The sequence below is a fragment of the Camelus bactrianus genome, chromosome 11 (assembly GCF_048773025.1).
Source record: "Camelus bactrianus isolate YW-2024 breed Bactrian camel chromosome 11, ASM4877302v1, whole genome shotgun sequence".
Lineage (NCBI taxonomy): Eukaryota > Metazoa > Chordata > Mammalia > Artiodactyla > Camelidae > Camelus > Camelus bactrianus.
The window spans coordinates 78,073,410-78,085,634 of record NC_133549.1 but is presented as its reverse complement, the minus strand read 5'-3'; the positions used below and the strand labels follow the sequence as shown (position 1 = coordinate 78,085,634).

Sequence of the window (12,225 nt, the reverse complement as noted above, 5' to 3'; positions counted from 1 at the left end):
TAGAACACTTTGAGATTATATGATTCTGCTTAAAAGTAAGTTCTAAAGAGCTGAAACATATTCTCATCTTTGCAAAATTTTCTCCTTCAGATTTCCAGTGCTTCTACCACCCATCTCAAAAAAAATCCTTAGCAATTAAAAAAAAAGCCAAATTGAGATTAATTTTCCCCCTTTTGAATTTCCACTAAAGTACCACACACACACATACGCAGTTGTGCATTGCAGCGCTTTGCTTTTTCAGAACTCACATAGTTGTAGAGTGTGCTGATGGAATTACTGGTGAGTGCGTGCTTCTGTTCTTGTGCTATCCTGGTGTGGGTAAGGCTGGATGAATTCTAATCAGCTTACTGTATTTGTCCTCAGGTAGTACATAGTGCTCTTTAAAACTGAGAAATAAGTTTGGTACTGCTAAAGAATTGATAAGACTTAAAAAAGAATTGATAAGGCTTAAAAGCAGTTATTCCAATATTTTTCCTTTTTGAGAGCCAGCTCAATAAAGGATAGCACAATATTGTCATTTCTTTGTAGCTTTTAATGAGGGAACTCTTCTTACCTCTGCTTTATAATTGTGATTCAGTGAGCCAATCTGTTAACCACCGCCTTGGCATTATAATTATAAAAACCAATTTTTACCCATTGCTTTTATAGAAACTGATTATCTCTCATGGATAAATTTTATGCTCCATAGTTCTGCCACTGGCATATTTTTTCATTAGCTGTAGTAGAGTGTTAACATTTGAGGTCTCCTTATGTGTCCTGCCCCTGGAGAATTGAATAGAAATGAGTAATATGTTTAAGATTACTAGGACTGAAGTATGCTAAAATGATTCCAAATATTTAGAATATTAGAGTAGTCTTAAGAGCTTTCTGCTCATTTTGTTTTAAGTATTCTTCCCATTAGATTGCAGAGCAAACAGAATCCACAAATACTATAACATGGAGAAAAGTTATGGTTAATATGATGCATCTGCTTTTTAAGCCACAATAAAATTAACAAAATTAAAGATAAACCTGGTGGTATAATCAGAATGATTCAGTTAAAACTTAGCTAAGTTACTCAATGGCAAGAGTGATTTTCATTTTCCATGAAAAGTTGATTGCTGTCTGGTATTCCTGCAGATACTGTACACACTCACTCACTGAGTAGTGACATTAGAATGTGACATAGTAGTGTTGTGTGGTTTCTTTCCATATACAGTTCACTTAGGTGCATGTGAAATTGTTACACCTTTTGGAATGATGTAAAGAGCTCAAGAGTCATGGAGTGTTGTCGTATCCTCCCATCCCCCCAGCATGTGTGTGTGTATTAACCACTCTAGATGTTACCTTTTATTTTAATTTTTAGATAGTAGGATGTATCTTCATCTCCTCCACCTGCCTGTAATAAACCCTATCTTAATCTTGTAAAACTTTGAAATAATAGCCAAGGAACAGTTTTCATTGGTTTACTTTCCTTTCAATTACTCATTAGCATTAAAGTGGCAAAACACCAGCAAAAACCTTTAAGATAATAGTATTTACTAAGTTGTCTTGTTCATCAGATTAAACAAAAATTTCATTGAATGTCTTTTGACTATAACTTACGCAGTTATTCTGAATATGTTAGGCTTCAAAGGCATTTCAAAAATTTTACTTATTGTAGTAAAAAACAGCATGAAATCTACCCTCAGGAAATTTTAAAGTGTACCATATTGGAACTACTATTAGCACAATATTGTCCCATGGATCTGTAGAATTTTTTCATCTTGCATGACAGAAACTACTCATTGAACAGCAGCTCCCCGTTTTGCCCCCCTCCAGCCCGTGGTAACCACCATTTCTGTTTTTATGAGTATGACTAGATATCTCATAAATCGAATTATGCAGTATTAACTCCTTCTGTGACTGGCTTATTTCACTTAGTATAACAGCCTAAAGATTCTTTCATGTTGTAGCGTATGATAGGATTTCCTTCTATTTTATCGATGAATAATAGTCTGTTGTATGGATATGTAACATTTTCTTTATCCATTTATCTGTTGATGGACAGGTTTTTTCTGCCTCTTGGCTATTGTGAATAATACTGCATTTGACATGGGAGTGCATGTATTTCTTCAAGATCTCGCTCTCAATTCTTTTGGATATTGTAGGATTATATGATAGTTCTACTTTTTATTCTTTGAGGAACCTTCATACTGTTTTCATAATGGCTGCACCGTTTAAATTCACATCAACACTGCATGAGGGTTACAGTTTCTCTGCATCCTTTCCCTACACTTGTTTTTTGCTCTTTTCATGGTGGCCATCGTGATGGGAACGAAGTGATACTTCATTGTGATTTTGATGTTGCATTCCTCTTAATGTTTAGTGATGTTGAGCATCTTTCATGTACTTCTTAGCCATTTGTATGTCTTTTTTGGAGAAATTTCTATTCAGATCTTTTGCTTCCTCTTCCCCCCCCCCCCCAACTGTGAAAACAGCTCTTTAATAAAATGACTAATTTTGGCAACTGGCCCTGATAGGAGATGGGAAACCTACTTAGTTTTACTGCCATGAGTGACACATATCTTCAATCTGAGTTCCTTGCTAGAAGACTTAAAATTTTAATTGTAAATGCTGAGGACTTTTTTTAAAAACATCAACTAGCTGAAAATTCTGGGCATTGTTCATCATCAGGCATATTATATTTTAAGGAAAGGAATTTTTAGCAAGTTTAGCACCCGAATTACATTAATAGATCCTCAATCCAGTCAAGTGTGGCTTTTAAAAGACATTGCTCTTGGTCTATTTTATAAGTGACCAAAACAAAGAGAGAAAGAATTTTTGTTTTTGTTTTTGTTTTTTTCAGTTTTAATAGGATTGTTAGTTTGACTGCACATATGCAATATATTGCATGTAAATACATAATATACTGCACTTTTTCTTAGTTAACATATATGTACTGATTATTGTTTCTAAGAACAGTTTAGAGATTTAGCTTTTTAAAGTTACATAGTTGTCAAAGGAATAAAGCCAACCACAAAATAAGAATCAACGGAATGCAGTGATCCAGTCATCATTTTGCCTGTCTTTTAATCAGGTGGTTGCTATTGTCTGTTATTTTTCTATTGACTTACAGGAGTTCCTTGTGTATTTTGGATAGTAACTCCTTATGAGATACATGGTTTGTAAATATTTCCTCCCATTCTGTAGGTCACCTTTTCACACTTAATTGTTCCCTTTGCTGTGCAGAAGCGTTTATGATGTAGTCCTACTTGTCTGTGCTCGCTTCTGTTGCTCATGCTTTTGTGCTTGTGCTTCTTGGCAAGAAGTCATTGCCAGGACCAGTGTTATGTATCTTTTCTCCCATGTTTTCTTCTAGGAGTTTTAGTTCTAGGTCTTATGTTTAAGTCTTTAATATATTTTGAGGTGATTTTTGTGTATGATGTAAGATGAGGCTTCAGTTTCATTCTTTTGAATGTGGATATCCAGTTTGCCCAGAACCATTTGTTGTAGAGACACTGTCCCTGTTGTGTAGTCTTGGCATCCTTGGTGAAGATCATTTGACCATAGATATGTGGATTTATTCCTGTGCTCTCTATTCTGTACTGTAGGTCTATATATTTATCTTTGTGCCAGTAGCATACTGTTGTTTGTTGTTGTTGTTTTTAATGGAAGTACTGGGGATTGAACCCAGGACCTCACTCATGCTAAGCATGCACTGTACCACTGAGCTATATACCCATTTCCCTACCCTACTGTTTTGATTACTATAGCTTTGTAATACGTTTTGAAATCAGGAAATGTGGGGCCTCTGGGTTTTTTGTTCTTTCTCAAGACTATTTTGGCTATTCAGGGTCTTTTGGGGTTCTGTATGAATTTTGGGTTTGTTTTATCTACTTCTGTAAAAAATACCACTGGAATTTTGACAGGAATTGGATTGAATCTGTAGATCGTTTTGGGTAATATGGTCATTTTAACAATATTAAGTTATCTAATCCATGACCACAAGATGTCATTCTATTTCTTTGTGTCTTTAATTTCTTTCAGTGATGTTTTGTAGTTGTTGGGGTACAAATCTATTGCCTCCTTGGTTAAGTTTATTCCTAAGTTTATTCTTAAATAATTTATTATTTTTGATGTTATTGTGAATGGAATTTTCTTCATTTCCATTGGATTCTTCTTTGTTGGTGTATAGAAATGCAAATGATTTGTATGTCATACAGCTTTATTGGTTACATTTATTTGTTCTAACAAAGTTTTTTTTTTTTAATGTGTGTGTGTGTAATCTCTAGGGTTTACTTTATGTAAAATTGTCATCAGTGAATAGAGAAAATTTCCTTCCTTTCTTCCTTCCTTCCTTCCTTCATTCGTTCATTCGTTCCTTCCTTCCTTCCTTCCTTCCTGATTTGGAGGCCTTTTATTTATTTTTTTCTTTCCTAATTGCTTTTGCTGGTATGTTCAGTACTATCAGTGAGAATCAGTGAGAGTGGGCACTCTTGCCTTGTGCCTGACCTCAGAGAAAAAGCTTTCAGTTTTTCACTGTTGAGTTTGATGTTAACTGTGGGCTTTGTATTTATGATCTCTATGTTGGGGTAATTTCCTTTTGTTCTTAGTGTGTTGAATGTTTTTTCGTGAAAGGGTGTTGAATTTTGTTAAATGCTTTTTCTGCACCAATTGAGACGATCATGTGATTTTTGACCTTCATTCTGTTAATGTTGTCTATATCACATTGGTTTATTTTCGTATGTTGAACCATCCTTGCATCCCAAGGATAAATCCTAAATGATCATGGTGTGTGATCCTTTTAATTTGCTGTTGAATTTAGTTTTCTAGTATCTTGTTGAAGATTTTTGCCTCTGTATTTATCTCGGATACTGTTGAATTACTTTTGATATGAATTAAGACAGAATATCCAAGTCTGCTTTTTATAATGTTAATATTTGTTATCAGAATGTGTTCATGTCAGTTGTAGTCCCTCTGTTACTTGGCTACACCATATATTCCAATTTCCTTATGAAGATGCTGGTCTCAGACAGAACTGCACATCATCACATAATTATAACTGTTATTATTAATAATACTTGTAAAGCACATATTGTTTCAGGCACTCCAGTATATGTTTTACACATACTCATTTAATCCTCACAATAAACTTTTGCAACAGGTACTGTTATTAACTCTATTTTACAGATGAGAAAAATTTTTAGTAACAAGCAATAGTAGAGTTTACTATTTATCTGGATTTTAATCCAGACCATCTGGTTCCTGAGTCCACTTTATAACTGTTAGGTGTATTGCCACTCAGAATTAACTAGAAGACAGTCTATTTACTTTAGAATGTTGACCCACTCCACCATTTTGTTACCTGTGAAACCAGGTTACCTTTTTATTATCCAAAAGATTGTTAATAGGAGCTTTGAGGCACCTATTCTTTTCAAGTCTTGTTATCTTCCTGGGCTTATGACTGTGCTTTGGTATTAGTAGTTGCTTAAATGCAAGATCTGACGACTAGCAGGCATGTAGATTATGTAGATGTTTGAGAGAAAAACATTTAAGAGAGAGCTAGATTTTATAATTTATGTTGAGTCTGCTCTATGTGGTTGTGCCTCAAGGGGCCTGATCAAGTCATTGCATGAGTGCATAAATTGCTTTAGATTACTAATGCTGTGTCACTTTATGCTAACCTGATATATAAAAATAATGCATTCGTATACACAGTACGAATGAAACTTTCTGCTTTATGTAAGTTTCATAATAGATTCGTTTTAGCATTAAGGTTTTCTAACAAATATGTGAATCAGTTTAAACTTTACTTTTAAAAAGCCGGTTCTTGGGACACTGTTGTCTTAGTCACAGCATGGTTACTTCGAAGATAATATTTGTATAAAAAGATAACTTTATTGTATGATTCCAATTATGTTACTTCACTGCAGCAAATAAGGGAAGATGGTTAATTTTTTGATACAGATTTTTGGCTAGTCTTGAAGTATGTTTCTCCTCTTTTTGTATGTAGTACTAGAAATATGAAGATTATTAATTATTACCCTCTTACAAACAGAATCTCTAATAAGATCAAACCATTTATTTGAAGTTTAAAAGACATAATTTAACATCACTTTTGTGATGGAGAAAATGTTGTCAGTCTGTTTAATCAGTCTTCTTTTGAAAGTGAGGATTTGTTCCTTTTATACCGGTTAATCCTATGGATTTGATTATGCAGGCTTATGGTTATTTATTCTCAATTCTGAAATTCAAAGTATTAAAACCGGAAGTTTTTTTCATTAAGTTTGTAGTATATTGATTTGGCAGCAAACTAACCTGAACTAGGGTGGGGCAATTTACATCTTTATCCCACCCAGTGTGAATATTTATAATTTTACTGCAGAAATCATGTATCTTATTACATAGTACTGCTGTAGATTCCATTATGTAATTATGTGGTATACATACCATATTTACCTTTATAACTTTTGAATAATGGCACTCGTCTGGTCCTACCAAGTTCACTTAAATGAAAGAACCATTATCACTTGTCATAAGCTGCCTATTTCCATTGTTGGAAGAATGTGGGGCATGAATCAGTAGTATGAGGAATAAAGAACAGGTTGAATTAACTGTATTGATTAGTAAGTTAATATAAGCTTGGCAAGAGGTTTAATTTCTTTTCTTGGTTGAAAATAGTTACCTAGAACACTGATTGTTGATTTTGTGGTGGAAAAACACAGTGACCCCCCTTGTCTGCTACAGGGCCAGATACTGTCTGTTCTCTGTCTAGGATCTGTATTTCTGTATTTAAATTATTCTTTATGATTTTTAGTTTTTAAAATGAGGTAATTTTATAAGGATGCAAACTAAGGTGGAAACAGTTGATCTTTTCCCAATTTCTCCTAGTCTCCTACAAAAGCTGTATATAATGCCAGACATTGGAACCATCCAGACTCAGAAGAAATACCTGGGCCACCAGTAGTAAAACCTCAGAGTGTCACAGTAAGTGAACTGTGCTGTTTAATTTCATGTTTGTGTAATGAACTGTAAATTAATTAATCAGTTGCTATCTTCATTCATAATTTGAAAGTCTCTGGCTTTTCTAACAGTTTATTTTCAACTTCCTCACTAAAACTTAGTAGCTTTAGTTTAATTCATTGGAACAGTAAAGATTGTGGACAAGATAACAGAAATTCTGGTATTACTAGGTTATAAATGAAAGCTTAAAAAATATTAGACTACTTTATTTACTCCTGACCCATATTTTATGGAAATACAGTATTGTGTATTTCATAGTTTGTAATAGTTTGTATTAACTATTAAGAGCTATATTATAATTTGCATTGATCTTAAAGTGGCTTTGAGTGATTAATTTGCTTTTCAGAGCAGAACTTTTTCCTGCATTCCAATAATACCTTTCAATTCAAAACACATTTGAAAAAAGTTCTTACCAGATTATTTTCTTTAGAATAACTGATAGGGCCATACATTAATACTTCTGATTAATGGTGACACCTCAGCCATCTGGAGCTGTCAAAGAATGAGTATGTTATAACAACAAAAATAGGGATAGAAATCATTCTAAAATATAATGTACTGTTCCTTGTCTTCTTAAGTTGATAAATTAAACTCCTTTTACTAGTATAGAACCTTCACTGTGCATATTATGGCTTTTTTTTTTCCTACCCTAAACTATAGTTGCTTCTACTTTAAAAATTCTTTTGTCCGTTATAGTTTCTTGGCCATCCTGAGCTGCTTGAAAGTGCTATTTATGTATGTAATTGTGGTTCTTTATTTCTTCTAATGGTCCTGGAGACAAAAAACAAAATTTATGAAATGTAAGTTTAAAAAGACCAGAAGGAATTCCTGAGTGGTTCTTTTGTAGATAAAACGTACATGAGTCTTACCTTGTAGTGCATGGAATTTTTAAAGTATCCCTTATGACCTTTCAGAGGCCTCCTCCTACCTTTGGCAGGGGGAGAAGGGATTATTCTTCTTAAGCTTAATTTGCCAAGTAGATGAGATGTTACTATTTTTATATATTTATTTAGAACAACTAATTTAATACCTTTATTAATAGGTGAGGCTGTCTTCAAAGGAACCAAATCAAAAAGATGATGGAGTTTTTAAGGCTCCTGCACCACCACCCAAAGTGATAAAAACTGTGACAATACCTACTCAGCCCTACCAAGATATAGTTACTGCACTGAAATGCAGAAAAGAAGACAAAGAAGTAAGCAGCCATATACAGTTTTACTGCACGTGGATAGAGTTTTGTGTTATCTAGCCTTTTCATGTCTTGAACACATATTAGCACCCTGATACTCAATTTTGAACCACGAACTTACCCTACTACTACCCATGTTTTTACTTTTCTTTTGGTTGTCATCTGATAAACTATACATTTTTAAATAGAGCACAGCAAGCCCATAGATTTAAATATGCTACTTCATAGTTAAAAAGGAAGTGGACTTATGTTTTCTTGGCAGTTATATACTGTTGTTCAGCATGTGAAGCACTTCAATGATGTGGTGGAATTTGGTGAAAATCAGGAGTTCACTGATGACATTGAGTACTTGTTAAGTGGCTTAAAGAGCACTCAGCCTCTAAACACACGTTGCCTTAGGTAAGACTTTTTTTTTATATTTGGTAATTGTATGCATGCTCTTTCTCATTAAAAATTTCTAACTGGGTAGAGCACAACATTTGTGATTTTGTTATTATAGTTGTAGGTTATAGCCAGTGATAAGTTAAAACGTGATTGATTTCTTTGAAGGGACTTGATTCTACACGGACGAAGTAAAGTTGGATGATACAGCCTTTTAAAAGTATAGAATAGGATTCACTTCCCAGATGCTTAAAAGGAGTGTTATGCTAAAAAATCTTTTCAGTTCCTTCTTAGCCCCAAATTTTACACATGCAGATGATAAATTTGATTGACATATGTTTTGAATCATCTTTTACATACTGTAATGGATTGAATATCTTGATTTGACTGAATTATCCAGACATTTGGAATATGTCCAATTAGCTATTATTTATACTCTTTATGAATTAGAAGCATTATGAAAGGTAGCTGAGATTTTTTTTTGCTTTTAATTTAATGGTAGTGATAATGTAAGAAATAACACTGAAGATGATCCTGTGTTATATTTTTTAATGTAGTGTGCATAATCACATACTATGCATCAGTTAGTTTTTAATAATTTGGTTTGCCCATGTTTTTTATATTGTCATCTGTATGGACTTTGACCCCCCCCCCCCCCCCCGACCTACTGCATGTCCTTTTGCTTGTTTTGGTACTGTGCAAACAAAAAATTAATGCACTAGGTATTTTCAGTTCCCCTAACCTAGTCTCTTTTTCTTCTAGTGTTATTAGCTTGGCTACTAAATGTGCCATGCCCAGTTTTCGAATGCACCTGAGAGCACACGGCATGGTAGCAATGGTCTTTAAAACCTTGGATGATTCCCAGCATCATCAGGTATTTTAAGTTTCTGGGATTGAGAAGCATTATTTTAAAATTCTAGTTTTACTTAGCTATTGAAAAAGTACCTTCACTGAATATTCATCTATAAATATTTTGTATTTATGAGTTAAGTTTTATTTGCTTAATGCCAGAAGTTTTTGCTTAATAAATCATTTAAAGTTATTTGCTCATGACATTTTTCCCTTAACCTGTCAATTTATACTGTTAAAACATTAATTCAGTTATTATAGCTAGCATACTACTGGAGATTTAGTTCTGTAAGCATTGATTTTCTCTAATCAAAAAGTACTGGAAAAAAATCTTTTACTAGTTTTTGATATTAATAGCACAGAAAAAAGTTTTGATAAAAATTTTTTTTAACATTTTATCTGGATGTTGAATATAGGACATAGCCCATTCTGAAAAGGGATCAATTTCTCATTTTCATTATGACTTTGACACTTTCTCTTAAAAATAAAGCATATTTACATTAAAAAGTTGGGTTTAACATTTTCGAAATTAGAAAAAAAAATCACTACTAATCATGATCAGTAGTGGTATTTTGAGGTGGCTTTATTAATTTTTGTTCAAGGAAATCTCCCAAGGCCTATGCCATTTTAATTTCCAAAACTACTTTGCTCTGTAAGCATTTAGGTAGAATTTTGAACCTAGTCAGAATTTGGGAGATTCAAAGCTTAAATCTTTAGACAGTTAATTGTGTTTCTGTGCATTGAAACAAGTGTTAAGTACAGAATATCCTAAATGTTGGAATATCCCAACATAGACTTTTTTGTCATATTAACGCTTACCTATAATATATCACCTTTAGTACTTGTAGATTTTATTGTAAGCAGAGTGTGCTAACTACTTGATCTGAATGATTTTGAGAGCACATTATATTAATGGTTTTCTAAAAATTACTTGCTTCAGCCAGACCTGATAGGTTTATTTTAAGAAATGAGTCTAAATATGCTTATTTGAGCATCCTAGCTTTATATATTGACACAAACTCAGTTGTGTTCCTTTTACATAAAAAAAATAGCTGATTCTGATACAGATTTTACATTTATACTATTGCATTTAGTTACTGGTTTTAAACTGAAATTCGACTTTATCTACTGTATCATAAAGAAAGAGTGAAGAGTATTTTAAAATAGGATTATTTATAGCTGGAAAGGTATTTTGTAAACTCTTCATTTAGTACAGAATGGCCTCCAAAATATGTAATTCCACTTGAATGCCCTAGAGCTAGAAGCATTTAGGTAGGGAAATTCTGTAGAAAGGAAAATTTTAACCAACAGTACTTTATGTATTTATCTAATTGATATTTCTGCAACATATTTTAAGAGGGGAGTTTTCACTGAATAAAACATTTTCAAGGTTTCCAGAATATGAACAAACATCAAAATGATCTTATCTCCTGAAATTATCACTAATTGCTTACTTTTTTTTTTTTTTTGTCTGTTGAAGAATCTGTCCCTTTGTACAGCTGCCCTCATGTACATACTGAGTAGAGATCGTTTGAACATGGATCTTGATAGAGCTAGCCTAGATCTAATGATTCGACTTTTAGAACTGGAACAAGATGCTTCTTCAGCTAAGCTGCTGAATGAAAAAGACATGAATAAAATTAAAGAAAAAATTCGAAGGCTCTGCGAAACTGTACACAATAAGCACCTTGATCTAGAAAATATAACGGTGGGTTCCTTCCTTCCATTATAAAATGAAAATTACTTTCAGAAAGTTTTTAGTCATAGTAGCTGTGTGACTTTGGACAAATCATTTCACCTCTTGGTTTATAATTTGGCAAATTTTTCTGATGTTTTTTGCTCAGCATAATTCTGTTCCCTGCCTGAAGTTCCTAAAATGGCCTATGGGTATTTAGATTTTTTTTTTTCCTGGTAACTTTTTTTCATTGCATTTTGCTTAATCCTTTTCCTTTTTGTTTGTTTGCTTGTTTTTAATGTAACTACATTGAGGCTAGTAGGAATTTGAATTCTTAACTCTTTGTAGATTTCAGTAGTAAAGACTCAAAAGATTTTCAGAAGCATTTTCAATGAGCATTAATTTATTTCAGAGTTATTGCATGATGTCTGATTAACTGCTGCAAGAGATCAAGACTCAGAAGGAAGATTCCTAGGCATCAGCCCTTTTCTGGAGTAATGTGTCTTATACTGGGAGTCATGGCTGTAGCTACCATTAGGCTCAGTGCAACTCCCCAAGTTCAAGATGATTGTGTTGCTTTTGGTTGATTTTAGTTCTACTTTCTTCTGGCTTTTTAAAAACTTGTCCTGAAGATTAGTAGGCCAGTAGTAGGTCATTAAAAATATATATATATACCCAACTTTCAGGTATTTCCAACATTTGAATTATATATAAGCATTCATTTTTCTACTACCCACAAAACTGAGGACTGCAGCGTTTGCCTCAGAAATTGCAGAATGCTTCGTGTTAGCCACATATGACTTAGGGATATTGCTGTGTTTAGTTAAGCTAGGGTAGGGAATAGATTCAGGTAGAGTGGGGTTTGAGAGGGAAAATGAGTTACCATTAAAAGGCAGGATACAAATTTGACATGTACTCAGTACTTTAAATTACTAAAATTAGAAAAGAGATAAGATTGTAGATAAGCAATCCTTCTACCTCACCAAACTCTCTGTATGCTATTTTAAAAACATACTTTACTTTTAAAAGTAAAAGTTATTTACTTTTAACATTTTACATACACTAATTTTTAATGGTAGAAATTTGAGCCTATAATTTTTATTTGCTGCATGATTGAATAAACATACCTTTGTTACTATTTTGTCTC

The 12,225-nt window shown here is 33.2% G+C and overlaps 1 protein-coding gene across 3 annotated transcripts in view; it reads left to right on the top strand.

Annotated features, from left to right (window-relative positions):
• WAPL (WAPL cohesin release factor) overlaps window positions 1-12,225 on the top strand; it is a 66,690-nt gene that overhangs the window by 37,765 nt on the left and 16,700 nt on the right. For all 3 annotated transcript variants that reach the window (XM_010963075.3, XM_010963074.3, XM_074374330.1), the window contains exons 5-9: window positions 6,853-6,948; window positions 8,027-8,179; window positions 8,436-8,572; window positions 9,317-9,428; window positions 10,884-11,111. In XM_010963075.3, the coding sequence (XP_010961377.2) occupies window positions 6,853-6,948; window positions 8,027-8,179; window positions 8,436-8,572; window positions 9,317-9,428; window positions 10,884-11,111 (726 nt within the window). The remainder of the gene's footprint in view (window positions 1-6,852; window positions 6,949-8,026; window positions 8,180-8,435; window positions 8,573-9,316; window positions 9,429-10,883; window positions 11,112-12,225) is intronic.